The sequence below is a fragment of the Pyxicephalus adspersus genome, chromosome 1 (assembly GCF_032062135.1).
Source record: "Pyxicephalus adspersus chromosome 1, UCB_Pads_2.0, whole genome shotgun sequence".
Classification (NCBI taxonomy): domain Eukaryota; kingdom Metazoa; phylum Chordata; class Amphibia; order Anura; family Pyxicephalidae; genus Pyxicephalus; species Pyxicephalus adspersus.
The window spans coordinates 87982556-88003186 of record NC_092858.1 but is presented as its reverse complement, the minus strand read 5'-3'; the positions used below and the strand labels follow the sequence as shown (position 1 = coordinate 88003186).

Genomic DNA, 20631 nt, shown 5'->3' with positions numbered 1-20631 from the left:
CAGTGGGAGAAAATGTGGCCTTGAAAAATACTGTATACCTTTTTATAATTTTTTTATTACCCAAATAATTCAAACGGTAGTAGAGAAAATTTGGCCTTGGAAATCATTTTACACCTTTTTATAATTTCTTTAAATTTCAAACTTAACCAGTGCCCAATTTTCCTAATTAGCAGTGAGAGAAAATGTGGTCTTAATAAAATATATATCTTGTTTTAATTTTTTCTAAAGTCCCCAATATCTAAAACAGCAATGTGAGAAAGTGTCCCCCAGATAAGCTTTTATATTCTTGTTTTGATAACTCCCCTGAGGCAAGTAGGCATGGGTGGCTGGCTGTACAGAACTTAACCAGAAAGACTGGGAGGATTTGTGGCACCTTCCTTTTACCTCTTTAGTCTCTGCTGGTATTAGACTCATCCAATTCTAGATAATTCATAGAAAATATTTCACAAAAAAAAAAAAAAAAAAAAGAAAGAAAGAAAGTATTTCACTCATGCCAAACTTGCTAAAATGTTCTCTATGGAGGATTCTAAATGTTGGCGATGTGCTTAGACCCAACCCAGGGTTCCTGCACATATTCTAGACATGTCCTGGAACTGAACTTTTCTGGCTGGAAGTAGTGGACTATATTTTATACCTTACCACTATCCACCTTTCCCCTCAGGTATTCTATACTAGCAGCATGGAAGGCCCTGATTAATCCCTCCTTACGTTATCCTCCTCATTAGAAGCGGGGACACTTTTTGCCATTATTTCTGCTCATAACTCTGGGAATGTCCTTTTGTGAGAACATTTGTTAGAAGGGTGCTATTATATGTATTGATATTCTATTTTAGTGTTGTATATATCATTTTTATAATATATTCAATTAATTGAATTAGCAGTAGAGGAAAATGTGGCCCTGGAAAATACTGTGTACCCTTTTTAATTTTTATTTACAGAGTTGTAAAATTCTAAATTCGAATCCAAGCGGGGTAAAGGAAAAGTTCAGATCGAAATCAGCTCTGAATGGATTTTTCCAAATGCCACTACCTAATAAATTTGTAAATCATAATATATTACAAGTAGCAATACAAAAACTCTTTGTTGGAGAAAGAAAACATTTTTTTTCAATTACAGGTATTGCTGAACGATGGATGTCACTTATTTACAGCTGATATACAGAGAGCTTGGGTTCACTTACAACAAGGAGGACTGCTTGTGGATATACCTAAAATGAATAGATTAAATAATAGGTAATACAAATATGTATATGTGTGTAAATAATGAATTAACTTTTTTTTTATCAGTATGTTTCTCTAGGTTTAAAAATTGTATTTTCACTGAGATGTTCCTGAAAGCAAAGAACTGTGAATATCTTAATATCTGCACAATAGACACTTAGAGCTCTAGAGCATGCAAGTTACAAAACAGAGAACAGCTCAATTTATTCTACTACATACATTTTCGTCTGTTGATGGATTGTTTCAAGAGACCACTTTGAGTAAAGCAATAGACAACCGAGAAACCCATTTAGATAACTTCAAATTTAACACATTAAGTGCTAGGTAGGCTATGTGCATTTTCCCAGTGTTATTTGTTATTCATTTTAATTGTTGGTAAAAGGCATAAAAAATGAGAACTTTAACAGGTTAAATTAACACCACTAGTTTCCATTTGTTTTTGTTTTTTTTTTGTTTTTTTTTTGGTTCAGAAGACAATAAAACACAGCCATGGTTTGAAAAATAAATTCACCAATTTTAGCTGGAAATCTGCAACTTAACACCTGGGTTCATTTCTCTATGCTCTGTCTTAGTAACATTCACATAAAAGTTTTTATATTATTCATTATGCTGGTGGCATAGTGCCCCAGCAAATGTTAGGGACTGGCCTTCAATAATTAGTATTTTGTGGGGGTCCTCAATTCTTGTCTTTAAAGGCCACATACAAGTCTGATTTCAGTAAAAACATTAATGTTCTGACTGGGTAAACTATTTCCTACTTTTCCTAACTGGAAGATTTTCTAACACAGTAAACCCTTAAATTGTTTGATTTTTCATCAGTTTAAGTCCTGCTAATCATAGTCACCAAGACAAATATAGAGCGTGAATTACTCCAGCATGGGGAACCAAAAAAAAAAACAAACTGAAAGTGTCCAAAACTAAGAGCCTTTAAATTCGCTATAATTTGCTACTAACCCCCATGGAAAATTTCCCTTCCAAAAAGCAAGTGATGTACTAATTTGGCACAAGTATACTAAAGAGATGGTTGGATCGAGTGCTTGATTTGGGTTTTGTTGCTGTTAACTATAATAATTCCAACATCAAATAAAAAGCATAAATAAATCTAAAATCTGATAGTTTCTGTAGTTAGGACAGAAATATACACTACTGACAAAGTCAATTGCAATTGCAGAAGGAACAAGGGATGTCCCTTTGCTCCTTTAGCATCAGCAGCATTCAGAGGTGTATAGGAAAAAGGTAAATGTTGAAAAAATCTACAGAAAAAAATACTTTAATAGGTACAATACTTCTATCTATCTATCTATCTATCTATCTATCTATCTATCTATCTATCTATCTATCATTCCTGTGCATAACAATATCCTGGATATGTGTATATATGTATGTACTCTATATGTGTATATGTCTGTGTTAATGTTACCTTATATCACTGTTGTTTAAAATTTAGTTAATAGAAGTAATTACATTTAAAATTCCACCTGGAATATTGTTTATTGCATTGTGCATTGAAACTGGAAAAATAAATTATTTAAACAAACTAATTAGTATTTTTTATGTGTAGGCAAGTCCGTGAACTGTCTCCAAGGCTCCAAGGTATGTAATGTCTGATACAAACATTGAAACAAAATGTTCCTTTGTTTTTCAGCAGAGTAAATTATAAAAATGATAAAAAGAAGCATTCATATGGATTGCGTTGCAAAATTATGCTTGGTGCTCTTTTTAGTATTTTACTACGAAGAAAATTCCTGAATTACTGGATTTTCATAATGGTTTTTTTTCTGTTTGTATGATTTCTAGCATGTTTTTGGATCATAAAATATCAAAGCTAGTAACATTTTCAGGCTTTACAGTAGTATAGCCTCCCCATATACTGTATCTTTAATGTGTCCATAGTCACCAATAGTTCTGTCTTTTATGCAGATAAAAGGGATGCAAAAGGTTTTGGAAAGATCATGTCTTTTGGTATAAAAGATATAGTGCTAAAAGTATCACCAACAGAGAACATCAATTCATTTTCCAATGTAAGTCACCTAAAACCTTATAAATACACCTAAATAATCTAATTATTTATTTCTTTAAATATAAATATTTTACTTTATATCTTGTATGTAATGCTTTTACCAGACTTGGTTAAACAATTTTGATCTGACTGCTGTGAGGCTGATGGTGTCTGTTTATTATGGTGTTACCAAGTTATGCTCTAAAACAAGTTCTTTGAAGCCAGTCTTACTTAAAAATGTGAAGAATGTGAAAGACACCAAAAAAGAAGAGCCAACTTTCTTAGTGAAATTTAATGGTAAGTGCTCTCTATTTTTTTAAAAAAGAGAATGTAGATGCTATACTTATTACTGATCACTGTAATGCAATTTAAGAACCTAAAGCGGAAATTAACCTAAATCTAACCCAAAACAATAAAATCACACTTACCTTCAATCCCGAAAATCAGTCTATCCATCGGTAGGTTTCTCTCTTCTTCTGTTTTTTTTTTTTTTTTTTTTTACGTCACCTGATCTCATACGAGATAAGGACACTTGCAAAACGACCCATTGCAAACTTGCCAATCTCGCTGCGCATGCATAAGATCAGCATTTTTTTTTCTATTGATGAAAGGGCTCCTTCTGCGCATTCCCGAGCAGCCAAGAGCCTCCCGGGATGCGTGACGTAGTTATCCTGGGAGGGTCTCCGCTCGCATTCATTCTTGATCGCCTGGGGGATTTAAAAAAATGCTTTAATGTGATGATAAACTTGCTTCTTTATTTTAAATCTTTTTAGTAATCTACATCTTTTATTAAAATATTTCTGATCCTTTCATGCTGGTCCTTTGTTCATGCACTTGTTAATATGTGACTGTCTCCAAATTATTCTACTTCTTTGTCAACCTGTCACATGTGCCCCTAATAAAAATCTCTAGTAGGCATTATGAGAGGTGTGATTAAGGCATGATCCAATGTAATAAATCAGGTCTTATGCAATGATTTACATTCTAGTACACTGAAACAAGTTTATATAGACAGGACCTGAATAAAGTGGATGAAAGAGTCTAAAGATTGGTAGTACTGAGTTTTCAATGTTCACATTTTATATTTATTTGCTGTTAATTGTTTAATTGTAAAATCTTAACTTTTCCACAAAATTAGAAAAAAATTTTCTTTGTTTGGAAAGCGACTTTTTTTTATAACATCTTTTGATTTATATGTTGCATATAAACTTTAACAAATATAAACATCAACTACAAAACGAGATTCCTTCTCAATTTTAGCGACCTTGGTTGTGAGTATAGCAACAGTGGATAAAGTACCACAGAATAAAATAAAATAAACTAAAAGGGCTGTTTGACAAGTAATGAGCCATAAATTACATACAGTTTTATTCTATAATCATACATACATATAATCTCCATGAAGCAGAATGCACCTTTCAGATCTTTCTTTTAAGGCCTTTATACCCTTTTTATAGAACTCAACATCTTGGCCCTCAAGGAAGTCCTCAACAGCCTTGATGACATCATCATCAGAGTAAAAATTATTCCCTTTTAGGTATTTCTTTAAAATTCCAAATAGATATTAGTCCGGGGCCGTATCTGGCGAAAAAGATGGGTGGCGAATAAAGCCGCGATCATGAATTGTGACCATTGCAACAGCTGACTTGTGTGCTGGCGCATTGTCCTGATGATCACCAACAAACAATTTTGAAATTTGTTAAAAAAAAAAAAAAATATATATATATATATATATATATATAAATATATATGAATATATATTAGATATACTTATACTGTTTGGTCAAATTTCATCTAAGTGTGAGGTACTTACCCTGTCAGCACTCCAGCGTCATCCTCAGCGACCCCGGGGATCGTGGGCAGTGTAGGGGAAGCCACCGCAGCAGGCAGCGTGGCCGAGGCGCCGCTGCTCTGCTAGCAACGCGTCTTCCCACTCTGGCAAAGGGATCCGTTCCGGCCGAACTACTAGTAGAACCTGATGAACCTCTTGTCCCCCCTCCAAACAGACCACCCCCCTGGAAAACCTGAAGGGCGTTTGTATGTCCCCCTCCATCTTTGCCTGAAGGTTATCCAACAGTTACATGACTCCAAAACCGCCAGCCACCCAGGAATTAAAAAATCTCTTGAATTAATAAGACGGCATGTTTGGTGGCCCCACATGTCAGTACTAGTAGTTCGGCTAAATGGCATCTTAGCATCCCTGCAGACGTGTGCAGCACTGCACACGTCCTCATTATTCCTGCGGACGGTCCAGGGGCCCTGCTGTATAAGAGGCACACATGCTACTATGCGTGCCTCCTGTACCCCCCGGAACGGGGCAGCCGGCTGCCTTGCCGCGGGGCGGGGCATGTTTAGTTTAAATTTCCTGCGGACAAATCGGCTGAGGGGATTCGTTAGTCAATGATTTCATCCTATCCAATAGCGCCAGGTGGCGCAATGTGATTGGACAGTCTGCCCATTTAATGAGACCTGTCATTAGCACCCTTGCCCGTTATAGCCTCTGTGTTACAATGTGCTTGGGTGTGTTCTTGTATTGGGTTACTGTGGTAAACCTCTGTTGTCTTATCACCAGCTCAGACTTGTTACCAACAGCGACCCCGCCTGATTACTGACTATGCCTTTTGCCCCATCCTTCTGTACCTTACTTTATCGGACTGAACTTTTTGTGTTTGACCTCGGCCTGTATCTGGATTACGCAATAAAGGTTGTTAAAGGAATTCCTGGAGTTGGTTGTGGTTTGTGCGCCCAGGCGCATTACACTAAGACTTTATATTTTATTATTTTACAGAGTTTTTACAAATATTTTTATTGTTTATATGTTAGGCTCACTACTTGTCAAACAGCCCTTGTACATGCAATAAAGTACATAAAATGGTAGATATTATAATAATGAAACAAAACGAAAAGAAAAACATTATTCAACATTAGGGGACAGTAGCGACAGCAACAATCATCCATATGTGTTTTTATTGTTTTCACACAAATCTGCTTTTAAACTGCTTCTGTAAAAGTGAAGAGACTAAAGGAGTACCATTTTTCAAAAAATTTGTTGAAATCGTCATCCAGGGCCTCGCTATAGAACACAGCACAAATAGCAGATTTAAGTGCCTCCAGTTTAGGAGGTAGTGAATCAAACCAACTAATAGGCAACGCTCGTCTCGCTGCCATAAGACAGATTGAGATCCATCTTCTCCTGCCCCTACCCGGTACCACTTATAGTAATTCATCCCAACAGCCGAATAAACATAAACTAGGGTTTGCTGGGACAAAATATCCGGTTATTTTATGGACTTTTTGTAGCGTCCTCTGTCAATACCGCCTAATAATCAGCCTGACCATAGACAGTGAACCAATGTTGCGGATGGGGTTTTACATTTAGGGCAAGTAAAGTCAGTATGAATTTGCCTCCCCTCAGGGGATTTAAAAACTTTATATGCCTATTTAAAAAATGTCTCCCTCCACAGTTCGTTCAACATTACTTTACACACAGTTTGGTATCCCTGAGTTACAGTGAAATTGACATCTGCCATGTTCAATTCCTCTCCCCACCTGCACACATTGGTTGATGACAGGGGTTTATTAAAATAATCTTGAATCAACTTGTAGATTTCTGATATGAAAGGGGAGGAAAGGAACAACAGATTATCATACCTATTATAGTTTAGAGCCCCTGAACATCCATCACGGTTGATTTAATATAATTAATCACTTGTAAATAGTACAAAGGGTGTGTTAGAAATGTCAGAGAAGACAGTTTGGCACAAAGTTCCCTAAAGATCACCAAACGCCCCATCTCCTGCTATTGTTACCTGTTTGCTTTTACATTTTCGGAATATCGGCTGAGCTTCCCCCTGCAGGAACATAGGGTTTCCACAGATAGGTAAGTACCTGGAAAGACTGAATGATAATTTCATTTTTTTCCTCACCTCCCTCCATGCAAGGATAGTATCTCTTATAGGAATATTATTTTTCAGAGGAGTGGGAAGTGATGGAAATGAACTGTGCAGTGGGGCCTTAAGGTCCCAAGGATAGACCACTGCCTTTTCTAACTTATAGTTGGAGGAAAATGAAATACCTTTAAGCTAATCAACTATGTCTTGTCAAACAATATTTTATGTTTGACAATATCCTTATGTTTGGGAAATTAACCACTGCTGCTGTTTTGGTTAAATATAGTTTTTGTAGTGATATTTGCGGCCGGGCACCTTGCCATATGAATTTCAAAAAAAGTTTGTTAAGGTGCGTCATATCCTGCCACCTTAATAGTAGTGGTATGGGTAATTAAATGTATTCATCCAAACAACAATATTGGAAAATTTTGCCATATCTCCAGTTTTCTTTGTATCTTGGTTATCAGGAGTGGATAATTTAACCCATAAATGGAGGAAGGTTGTTTTCCTATCCGTATACCCGTGTACATATTATGGTCCCTGGCAAGTAGAAAGGAGGAACTCTTGTCCCAAGCAGTCTGTCTGTGATTGGTTAGGGGAAGAATTTAAAAATACGTAAAATGGAAGACTATAGAATATAAAGAAGAAAATAATAATAAAACAAAAAGAAAAGAAAAACATTATTCAATATTAGGAGAAAAAGGATAAAAGCAACAATTTCTATTGCCATCAATATAGCAACAATCATCCATATTTGTCTTTTTTGTTTCCACACAAATGATATAATCAATTGGTAAAGTTTGCCACATCTCCAGTTCTCTTTGTATCTTGGTCATCAGAAGTGGATAATTTAACCCATAAATGGAGGAAGGTTGTTTTCCTATCATATACCCAAGTACATAATATGGTCCCTGGCAAGTAGAAAGGAGGAACTCTTGTCCCAAGCAGTCTGTCTGTGATTGGTTAGGGGAACAATTTCACACTTATCCACATTTATCTTAAGACCTGAACAGTGTTTGAATTGAGTAATGGTATTCTGGATAAATAGAAGGTCCTTGGATGGGCCTGAAAAAAAAAGGAGGATGTCATCAGCGAAAAATGCTGCTTTAATTTTGTTGTTGTGGAATTTTAGCCAATGTAACCCTCAGTAATGTTCAAAAAAATATTGTAAAAAAAAATGTTGTAAAAAATATATTAAATAGCAACGGGAAGAGAGGGCAACCCTGCCAAGTTCCCTGCATGCCTGTCCTCCCCCTCATTCATTACCATATTAAAGTCGCTTCCCACAACCCTACATGGAGTCGGGTCTTGAAAGATCCAACGGGCTAAGTGCTGGAAAAAGGATGCTGTGTCACACCTCTTCCTCATTAAAGCACAGGCGCATCTCTCCTGCACATGTGGGCTGTTCTGACTCGGCTTGCCTACGCTAGCAAGCTTTATCAGCTTTCCCGGCCAATCAGGAAATAGCCTCTTAACCATCCCTGGCTATTTAGCTAGCTCAGACACAGCACTTAGCATTCGTGCAACGTGTCTTCAGTGGTGCCGAGCCTCTAGTTCCGCTGAGTTAGTTCCTGTACACCTGTTGGCTAATTTAATGCTTCCTCTATCTAGCACCTGTGTTAACCCCTCGTTGTCTAGTCTGTTGGTTCCCAGCCAACTTCCTCGTGTTGTTCCAGTGTTGCTGTCTGTCTGTGGATATTCCTATGTCACCTGTGCCTCATCTCATCCTCACCATCAGAGGCTCTGGAGACCTGGTTACTGCTTAGACCCTTTGCCTTGGCCCTTCTCAGGGCCCACACCACTGCTGTGCAAGCCGTAGCGCCCTCTAGGAGCCCTGTCTCCCCAAGCGTGACATGCTGGGGGTGAATTGGGTGCATAAACATTATGAAAAGATATTGTTTTATCAGCAAATCAATAGTGGCTCTGAAAATTCTTCCTTCTCTATCAAAGTGGAAGGATATGATTTAACCTTGTAAACTTTTGTGAACCAACAGGAGTACACCTGCCTTGTGATCCACTACTGGAGATCCCAGAACTTCCCCACCCCATTGCTTATGCATCCTCGGGAAGTCCTGGGTGTCCAGGTGGGTCTTCTAAAGCATGGCTATATCCACTTTGAGTTTCTTAGGATGGCGCAATATTGCCATAGGTTTGTTAGGGGACCTAAACCCCTTAACGTTCCAACGAATCAACTCGCAAAGCAAGTGAAATGACACATTGGGGGGTGCATTACAAAATTAATATTTTGCATACATACAGACAATTTTGAATGGTGTCCACATAACCAGATCGATGATGTAAGCGGAAACAATAGACCTGGAATGGTGTCATCTGGAGACATTGCGTTTCTTGTGAAGGTACAGTCCAGGTTTGCTATAAAAGGAAAAGGGTCTATCAATGGCATAGTGCTGCTTTTCACTCTATTGTATGATATATAACCCACCACAGTCAAAACTGCCAGAGGAATAGCTTGTTTGCGCTCTTCAGGGTAGGTAGAGTTGAGGAAAAATAAAACTGGAACAAAAGACAAAACAATAGAAAAGGAGAAAATAAATACCAGACAAACAAAGTGTTTTTGTGACCTTCCGTATGTTCTCATGGGAGTTAAAATGAGCAATAACTTCTTATTTATACTTTTCTTAATATGAAGATGAATAGATGGTATCTTAAGGAAAAGTAGTGGTCTGTCAAAAATAAATGATTACTGCTTCACAATAGGATTTTGGTGATTGTGAAGATTGAAGTCACTCAGGTGAAGTGGTGCCTTGATACTATCTGCAGTAGTATCCAAGCTGTCAGAACATCCTTTAAGGAATTCCCCTGCATCTTCTGCTGCTTTAAAAGTTTGGTTTGCTCCTTGAAAATCATATAGACGTAAAGTGGCCAGAATTGCTAGGATAAAACGAATCCTGCATTTAACAAGATTTTTGAATGATCTGCATAGTCTAGGTATTTTACAATAACTACAATAACAATTCCAACTTGCAGTTATGATCCAGGCCCAGTTTTTCCGGTAGAGTAGACGATCAAATCTCAGATAGCATTTTGGGTTTGATAGACTCGGGGAGACCAATATTTCTCAAATTATTTCTCCGAGATCTATTCTCCAAATCGCTAGTTGGGTTCTGGCTTGCAGCAGATCGTCTTCATTGGTGGAGATTCTGGTTTCAGCAGTGGTAATCCATGTGGCTTGGCTTTTGATCTCCTGTTTCAGTAATTTCATTCCCTGGCCTTTGCTATTTTAGCATGATCCAGGGGGAGATTCATCAACCCACCCTCTATGTCTTCCGACGCTGTAGAAGTAGGCGTGGAGGGGTCGTCCGCCATCTTAGATCATGGCATGTGGCTTTTGTCTTTCTCTTTTCCAGACGCTGGAGAGCCGTGGATAGCAGATTTGGCAACAAACATATCCATACCCTGACTGCCACAGGATTGTGCCGCGAGAGGAGGTTGGTAGGAGATGACAATCGTTGATTAATTAGGCGTTTATCTCTGAGTGAGCTGGAGCCTCCGTGTTCCGTTACACTCTCATGGCGACCCAGAAACAGAAGTCGGAAAGTTACATTTTAAAAGCTATGGTTATCGCTTTATATATATTAAAGTTATATTCAACGGTAGTATTTAGGCTAATAATTAGGGAGAGGCAAAGTACAAGTTGATAATGTTCTTTTGCCAATTTACCATATTAAAATGTATTTCAAGCCTAACATTGGTTTTTGAGTAGAGAAGGATTAGGATTTGATAAACTGTAGAAATGTATTTTGCTTTTTTGGACACCTTAATAGTGTTTTGTTTTAGGATAGGTCACTCTTGCTATTTGTATTTGGGTAAAGGGAAATTCTGAGTATGCCTAGTCATCCCTGTGCCTACAGCCTTATAGTTGTAAATCTGAATTGTGAATCAAGGGCTGCGCAGCCCCTGATGGCTAGTGTCAAGAGATTTGGAGAGATATGTGGTAATGCTGCTCGCTTTCCCATTGCAAATGGCACTGGCTTAAGTCAAGCCCTGTCTATATGAAAATAGTCTATATATATATATATATATATATATATATATACATGTATATATATATATATATATATATATATATATATATATATGTATATATTATTTGAGTACTTGTCCCATATTATATGAGCCCCAATGCTGTAAGCTACATAGGATTTTTATTTGAACACTCTTGAAGATGACTCTTGACTCCAAGATGAAGCCTGTTCATATAGAATTGCAGATTTCCTTTTGTGTGTGTGTCTGTGATAAGGTAACTGCTGTAGACTATATATATTTGAACACAAAACAACAGGTTTTCATGCCAGTTGAATATCACATAGATGCCAAATTAGGACACTTGCATTGTGAAGAGTGTGACTCATATAACAAAGTTGAAATTAGGCAATGAGCTTTTTATTCAATTAAAGCATTTTCCTAATCAGGAGGTTAGGAAATGAGGTGTGTGGGTTGGTAGTTATGAAAAGTAAATGCTCAGTGCAGAGTGCATCTAATTAAAATCCTGTTGTAGCAGATAATATAAAATTGTACTGGATCTAACTAATTCTGGGTCTAAATGTAAATAAATTATTTTAAAAAAAAAATTCAACAAATTCAAAAATAGTTAAAGAGACCTTGCCACTAGACCAGACCAAGAAAAATGTGCATTTTAACATATTGTAACCATGTTATTTACCTGTAAAAAGCCTACTTTGTATAGATATCCAGAAGTGCTGTGGCTGCTACTGGGGGCCTTCTTCTTGGATGGGATGTCAGCAACCCTATCCAAGGAGAGATTTAAAACTGGCACACACAGTATTAGGACTCTAACATGAGAAGGCTATGACATGAAAGCTTTTTTGCATTTAGAAACTTTGCAATTAAATTTTCTAACACATTGATCATCAATCTTCCAACAATGCCAAATCATTCTTCATGTTACTAAAACCTGTATTATCAACCTTATTGCACACCACTGTTTCATCAGTAAAATGACACACTTTGCCCAATAACGTTCAGGTATATATCTCCAACTACTACGGACTAGACACTTTCATTTAGCCACATTTCAAGTAAATAAAAATATTTTACTAAAAGTAAAACTACTGCAAGAAGACATTTACATTTTTCTGTGTTTTAGCTGAGTTTTTTGAGTTGTGCTCCTCTTCACAGTAATCTGGTTTCAGAATTTTTTTACTAGAAAGAAATTTAGAGGTAAAACTATGAATGCAGCAAAAAGATTTAGTATTTCAGATTTTCTCTATACTAAATACTTCTCCAGACACTTGCTGTCAGCTGTCACTTCTGCCGCTAGAACAGCAAAATTACCTAAAAAAAGGCATTTTTTTATTTGTTATCTTTGAGTTATCACAAAGTTTTTTTTACTGTATCAATATCTATTCGAATGTATCCATTTTTACGATTTATCTGAGGTGAGGGAATGTGATTTGGGGGGATGGGTTAGTTGAGAACCAATACGCAACGGTACTGGAGGTAAATAAATCTCCTGAATCACAATTAACCACCCTAAGACCATTTAAAGACACAAGTTTATTATGGCCAAATTGGGCTACAAAATCATAATATGTCTATGGGAGTTATGTTACAACCCCAACTATACACTTTTAAGGGCACAGCTGAAAGTTTAAATTTCATTTCCACAGACCAGTAACAAGAATTTCTTCCAAATGCATAAACAAGTATGCTGAGCCAAATGTTTATGGCTGCAGAATAGCTGAGCATTTTAGTTGCATTTTCTGGACATCATTTTATTACACCAGTGACCATTGGTTGTTATTGATCTATGGGACATCTGATGATGGGCCTCACATAACCTAAAAAGGCATTTTCTTTCCTCTGTTGGAGTATATTGAGCCATGTTTTATAGGGTTTTATAGTTTTTACTTAAAGGCCTTTTACTAGTTCACCTGTGCATATAGGTTTCTAATGTTTATTTCTCTAGTGGTTGAACTTGATGGACTGTCTTTTTCTAACCTAACTATGTAACCATGTATGTTGTTAGTAAATTAAAACCATAGGGGCAACACAGTGGCTCAGGGGTTAGCACAGTTAAGCTTTTGCAGTGCTAGGTCCCAGGTTCGAATCTCGGCCAGGACACTATCTGCATGGAGTTTGCAGGTTTTCCCTGTGTTTGCATGGCTTACCTCCCGATACTCCAGTTTCCTCCTGCATTCCAAAAACATGCAGGTAAATTAGATGGCTTCCCCTCAAAATTTACCTTAGACTGTATTAAAGACATATGACTGAGGTAGGGACATTAGAGAGCTGCGTAATATGTTGGCGCTATAAAAAATACTGTGTGCTAAAAATTTCAATAAACTGCTAATGCTTTTACCTAATCTACTTAAGCAACCTAAATCAGTTATCATTATCATCTTAAAGTGTAATTACCAGTAAAATAAAAAGAAAATGACATTTGCCTTTACTTCTGTAAAGGATCCCTCAACAATTGCATTTCATTTTGTCTCGTGCCTTCCTGTATTGTGTCCAACAGTTAATATTTCTATGTCATTTTGATTACCTGATTAGAAATAGGACCTATATCACAATGCATTTTTTTGCTAAAATAGCTTGTATGCAACAAAAGCTATTTTACTAGTACATGTACATATTGATTACAGTGTGTGCAAGTGTAATAATTTACAGGATCCAGTGATCCAGTAAACAAGACTGTTAAACAAGACAAGAACTACCTGATGACACCCCACCTGACCCACAAGCCGCCAGATGATGAATCTGAAACTCCTCTGACATTAAAATGAAATGGTTTTCAAGCTTTCATCTTTACAGCAATCAGGATCAGCATGAACAATCAGTATAAGTATGAATCCATTAGACTGCATTTACATAACATAAGCAGTTGTTTTTTGTGCAGCCTTAAGGAAATTCATTTACTTATTTATATTGTTAGAGGTTAAAAGGGGTTTCAGGATTTAAACCTCTTGCTGGAGAAAAACTTATTGATGGGCTCTGTGGAATTGCTTAGCATTCTGGTCTGTGGCGATAGCTTTGCTGGGGAACAATTGAGCATTTGTGGTTGACTGTTGTGGAGCTGGGGTTTGTTTATACAATCACACTAGTATCTCATTATCGTTTTTCATACATTTGAGAGCTTATAATAACATTGAAAATCCAGCAAATTGTAATGTTAATTCAAAACACTTTCATGCTCTTTGTATTTTTTTATTGTACTCAAATGCTTAAAATTCAGCTACAAGTATATAAAATATTCATTTATCTAACTTGCAGCAGTGAATAAGGTTGAAACTGGGGTCAGCATCATCAACTGCAAAGCACATAATCTTGGTAGTTTCTTCATAAACTTGTATTTTCAAATCCACACTGATTTTTATTAAAAGGGACAATTTTCATTGTGTTGAAGGATTAAGATATCTACAAAATTTTCTCAAGTGCATTATATAGATTTTATGTATTGGTAATTCAAGGATAAAAAAAAACAGTTTTGTGTGTGTGTGTGTGCGCATATATATATACATATATATATATATATATATATATTTTTTTTTTTTTTTTGGCAACATACATTCCTGCAGTAATTTTAATAATGTTTTTCTATTTATTTTACTACAACAAGCATTTTCATCTGATGCTGTTTAGTATGAAAATTGAATTACCATTCCCAATCCTTTCATTCAAAAATTCGTTAGTAGAGGGGATGGTGAGTATGTAAGACAAAAAGTTATAATATTACAAACTCAAACACCCTAATACTATGTACTTTAATAAATGTAAGACTTGTAATAAATGTAAGGCTACAAGATGACAAGAAGGATAGATTTTATTTATGTTGTGTACCGTACATTGCAATTTTCCAAATTTTGTTAGTCTATATTTTGCTATTGGATTACCTATAGAGATGTGCAAATAAACCACGAAGGTAACTATTTATGCCATTCCAAACAGAACTGTAAGTTGATCAGTTTTTTGAACAGAGAAGACTGCATGCTTTGCATACTTGCATTCTTTATGCTACAAGAAATAAAAAAACTTTTCTTCTCTTTGCTAACAATTTTTAATTTTTTTTTTATCCTGCCAAACACAATAATCCTTTTGTGTAAAGCAGCTACCCAATGAGTGGGGAGAAGCGAGCTGGGAACATAAGGTTGAGAAAGTGGACAGATTGACAAGCTGACCATTTCAGAAGCAAACAGGATATTGTTTTTAGTGGGTAGGCCAATCAATGGAGTTTTATTGTATAAAAAAGTAAAACACAAAACTGTGTACCAGTGGACAATAGGGTGTAGAATACATACATAATGAGAAAATATGGTTGCCTCCTAGGCACGTCCTGGACCCTTTGGACTAGATGTACTTGTGCATGGCACTTCACAAAGTGTTGTATGGTTTGTTGTGTTGAGGTAATGTGCAGTAAATGGCATTTGTGAAATGCAAAGAACTGAAGGGAGCCTAAAGACTAACTTTACTTTTAAATAACCTCTAATGTATGCCTTCTCCCATAAATTTAAATTAATCCTCTTACACTTTCATCTTAAGTTAGTGGACAATGAGATCCAGGAGCTTACAACATATTAGGATGCATTCAGTCAGAGAATCCTTCATGCAGACTTACAAGTAGACCACTTTTGCATTTGGACCTATAAACAACACTGTACCTTATGCAATCTGCATCCTTACATTTCATCCCCTTGACACTTTAACTTTAACACATCAAACACTACATCTTTCTGCTAGCTAGTATTTCCTTTTCTACCCAAAAACTTTGCCACTGCATAGTCTATCACTGTTCCCTTTTTCCCTGTTAACCATTGTATCCTCTGCCACCTTCTCACCTCTACTGGGAGTTAGGAGAGGAGATGAGGCTACAACTGGAGTGTCTCCCAGACACTCAAAAGATTTTCTTCAGTCAACAGAGCACCTGGAAGTGAGCCCAATATCTGGGTGTCTCCCAAGTTTTCTAGATCAATTGACAACTATACTTTTAAAAATTTTACTTGATTTGTACTTAGCTACAAATTAATTCATATGATTGTACAAGGATTTCCTATTTATATAAGTACTGCTTTTTATGCTGAAAGATACTTTTACAGTTATAATTGTGTAACCTACCTTTTTGTTTTGTCTTTTAGATAATTTTGAATTTGAATTGCTGGATCTCTCAAATTATATCAGTCAGACAGAATCCAAAGAAAAGCCTTTTCTTTTATTAGAGGTGGCTTATCTTGCTAAAGAAAATGGTTAGTGAAGTATATTTATTTACACAAGTAACAATCGTCTAAGACCTCTTGAACTTTATTTCAAGACCCATAGATTCACATAGATTCATGCTCTCTCATGTTAAACACTCACAGTTATGCACTATGAAATGTGAACATGCATGGGATAAAAATTATCTAATAAACTTTGTTCCGGCATGTCCAAAATTTGGCCCGGGGGCCAATTGCGGCCAGTGTTCAGATTTCCACCGGCCCGCTGCCTCAGTCAAAAAATCAATATTATGTGGCCCGCCAGCACTGTTGACCACAGTATAAAATACATGCATACAAAAAAGCTTTTTTATATTTCATTAAAGTTGATCAACCACCTTGCAATTATCGGGCCGCTACTCGGCGGGCATAATCTGCAAGAGTCCCCATGTGTGCACAGGGAATCCCCTACGTCATTATAGTGGGCATAAGCTGTGTGGTACCTGCACGGATCACGCCCACTCTGATTCCAAAAAGATGCTTTGAATGGAGCCTGCACTGACACCGGACTCCGTGCACAGGGAATCCCTCACATCACCCAGGTGGGCGTGTGCTGTGCAGGACCCGTGCAGACCAGGCCCACATTAACCCTAAGTAGTGCTTATTGGTCGGCCCACACACATTTTCACCTCAACAAATCTGGCCCTCCTTACAAAAAGTTTGGACACCTCTGGCTTAGTTTCACCACTGTTTGTTTAGTTTTTGCTTTGAATATTTCCTGAACATGTCATCCTATAAAGCTTTACAGAATGCATATGCGGTAAGAAGGAACAAAAAAAAAGGAAATAAAACCCCTATTTAAACACAAAATAAAATTTCACAAACGTGAAGGTAATAGTATAAAATAATTAAAGCGGAAGTAAACTTTGCTTCCAGCCCCCAGGGTTTTGCCATAATATGTAAATTTAAATATAAATTTCAGATATGGCACAGTAAACCTACCAGTGGCCCCTATGTCCCTCATCGATCTGTCACTGCCATTTTCGCCTGGTCTTTTTCAGGGTTTAAAGTTTGGGATCATCCTCATTAGCAAGGTGGAAAGGACATAACTTCTGCACATGTGCCATGCCAAATATCACTGGCAAAGAAACTCTGCCCCATGTCCATGTCCCCTTCTGTCTTCCACCTTCTTAGCTGTTGTGATTGGACAGTGAGAGAAAGAATACGTTCGGACAGCAACCTGCAGCCACTAATGCTATCTGAGATGTTGACCAGTGTGGTAAAAATGATAAAGTGACAGTGACACTAACAGAGATATGGAGGACTGTACCTGGATCCCTTGGTTAGTTATAGAGTCACTGGCAGCACCCTCGGAATTCATAGGTGACCTCAGGGGTGACCTGGAGGGTGTTGCTGGAGGCCCTGACATTAGTCAGAAAATGCTAGTATGTACCTAAATGACTGCCTTCACACAAAATACAGAGATAGAGGGCAGAACAAGACATAATAAGACTGACATTTGGGAAACAAATCAGCTGCCATTCTTTGGAAACATCTGGCAGAGTTCATCTCTTTAAAGTGGAGCTAAAGTTTAAAAAAAAAAACTGAGCAGACAGGTTCCTTATTGCAGAAAGAAAAGGGAAGGTCCCTTCTGCAAGATAAATAACTTATCTGCCTGATCACAATTGTTTAACTAAACTCACCTCTCCTTGCACATCTATGGTATCTTCACCTAGTCTTCTAATAGATGTGGGATCTTTGGACATATTGATTGGCCAGGCCAGAATGAGATAACTATCTTTCATATATATATATTTTTATTTTTTACTTTTGATTCCAGTTTAGGAGCACAATATTTATAATGATAAATAAGAAAATGGTATGTTAGTTATAGAGCAGGGACTACTATATAATTTCCCGGACTAAACCAATCTGAAATAAAAACATTTCTACATTATAATATGATACTGTGGAGTCTAAGCAGTGAATCTAACACTTGGCCAACATTTTCTAGTGGAGAATCCTCTATGTGTTTTTAAGGGCAGGGTTCTATTCTACACAGGAGGATGTTTGCTAAATGTCAGATTTACTGCCTAATAAATAGGCCTATTTGCATAAATTGTTACTGATATAAATTTGGGGGTACTTTTACATGGTTCTTAGAGACAATAGGATGGTTCTATGTTTTTAGGTGAATTCGTCTAAAAGTTAAAAGTTACATATATACAGTATAATTAAGATATATGGTAACCACCATATCCAGATTAAATGGTTTTGAATTTCTTTTTACAATTGGCAGTGGTGAGGTTGAATCACAGAGGGCAGTTATGACTACCCAGGCACATAGAAATATTTTTTCTAGGTAATCAAAGTAATAGTGCCTTTTTAATTATGTTTTTTTTTTATTGCAAAAGCCTTTCAAATGTATTTTATTAAAAAAATACATTGTATTTTTTAGCTCCCCAAGCACTTGGATGGGAAAAAGCTGATGCTTTTGAAAAGGAAGCAATGAGTACTCAAGAAATATGGAAACCCAGGGAGTTTTCATCACTTTTATCATTACATCCTGTGAAAAAGCCTGACATTGTTAATGAAAGCACTCCAGGTATCAACAGATCAGGTAATTAAAAAAGCTAGGCTGATGAAATACCAACCAAATGGCAGTGTACATGGCACTGTCAGTTACAATAAATTGTGTAATGAAAGCGCCTGTGGATATTACAAACAGTCTATTTTAAAAACCAAGTAATATTTTTCAGAAACTAGACTACTCATTATTGGTTAGTTAGAACTGATTAACCTTTCATCAGAAAATAATGAACCCCACAATGTGCATTTCATAGTAATATGCATGTGAGAATATGTGTTAACTGTTTTTTTCTACAGATAGAACAAATCAAATGAAAAAATTACCTATTACCGTAGTATACCAATACTAAGAGTATTATTTTTAAACAATGTATAAACAATACTAAAAGGAATTGCATCCATTAGATTGTGTCATATCAATAACAAATATTTTTTCAAATAAATGTACAGCTGTACATCCTATTTATTTTCTTCCTTTGTATGTTCAAAAATAAAATTAGTCAGTATAAAATATACCACATCATTACTGAATGTTTACATATCCAACAGTAGGTGGAATTCCTGACTGCTTTTTAAATTCTTTCCTTATATGTTGTTTACAGAACAAAAAGTAAGGAGTAAGAAAGTATGAGTAAGGAGAGTTACTAATCTCTTCCTCTACCTGTCTGATCTTTTCACATATCAGATTGGACCTTACATGGTTTCATTCAAAGGCAGAGAAAAAAACAGGGAATGCGAAAGACCATATTCTTTCGGAAATGTGCGATCACTGATAGTGTAACTGTTCCTGCATTACCTCTTAAAATGTATACAATTTGGAAATAAGCAACTGTCAGGGAAACATAGCTAATGAAACATAAACTAACATTTGCAGAAGATACAGATAAATACCTTCTGGTATTATTTACCCTTGAGTGTAAATTTGTTTTTCTTTCCAGCATTTGGATTGCTTTAGCTAGAATTCTATAAACAAATTTTGTACTAGCAAGGAATTAGAAAAATGATACATTTTTTTTTTTTTGTACACTGTTTTAACTCCTTAAAACATTGTTTATTTCTTTCTGTAAACCTAAATAGGTATTCTTCCTGCTGCTTTATGGGCCGAAGTAAATCAGTTAAGCAAACCACATATACCAATAAGTGGGTCAAAATTAATTACAAATGGATCAATAAAAAGTTTGCAAATAGACTAGGTTTACTATGTGTGTTCATTTATTTGATTAAATAGCCAAAGCCAGTGTTTTTTTAACCAGGGTTCCTCCAAAAGTTGCTGTGGGTTCCTTGAGCAGTGACCAATTTGTGCCTCTTAGGTCAGTTTAAGTGACACTAATAATCTTTTAAGCTATCTGTAAGGGTGGCATTCTTCCCAATAGCTTTGACATTCTTTTACAGACCACGATACTAATTTAATGTGAACTGTGTTAAAGTAATTATAGTATGGGTTGCCTGAAGACCTGGACATTTTTTCAAGGGTTCCCCATGTTATAAAGGTTGAGAAACATTGACCTAAGCAAACCATAACAGTATGTGGTTACAACACAGAGAGGTATTTCTTTTCTCAAACATTACATTTAGAGATTTTTATATACACATTTCTGTTATAAAGTAGCCATTTTCAGAATGCTTTTTAACATGGATGTTAGCACTGCAGGTCGTGCCGGCGCTGCTGCTCCTAATTGCAGGCACGGGCGCCGGGTCCTATCTTTCAGGTAACCCACTACCTATGTTCCATGCCTGTGTTTCCTTCATGCTGAGACTTG

At 36.5% G+C, this 20631-nt stretch overlaps 1 protein-coding gene across 1 annotated transcript in view; it reads left to right on the top strand.

The window, feature by feature from the left end:
* LOC140328092 (uncharacterized) overlaps positions 1-20631 on the top strand; it is a 101088-nt gene that overhangs the window by 70699 nt on the left and 9758 nt on the right. The window contains exons 12-17 of the mRNA XM_072407472.1: positions 1117-1232; positions 2782-2813; positions 3141-3241; positions 3345-3516; positions 16226-16333; positions 18741-18902. Of these exons, the coding sequence (XP_072263573.1) occupies positions 1117-1232; positions 2782-2813; positions 3141-3241; positions 3345-3516; positions 16226-16333; positions 18741-18902 (691 nt within the window). The remainder of the gene's footprint in view (positions 1-1116; positions 1233-2781; positions 2814-3140; positions 3242-3344; positions 3517-16225; positions 16334-18740; positions 18903-20631) is intronic.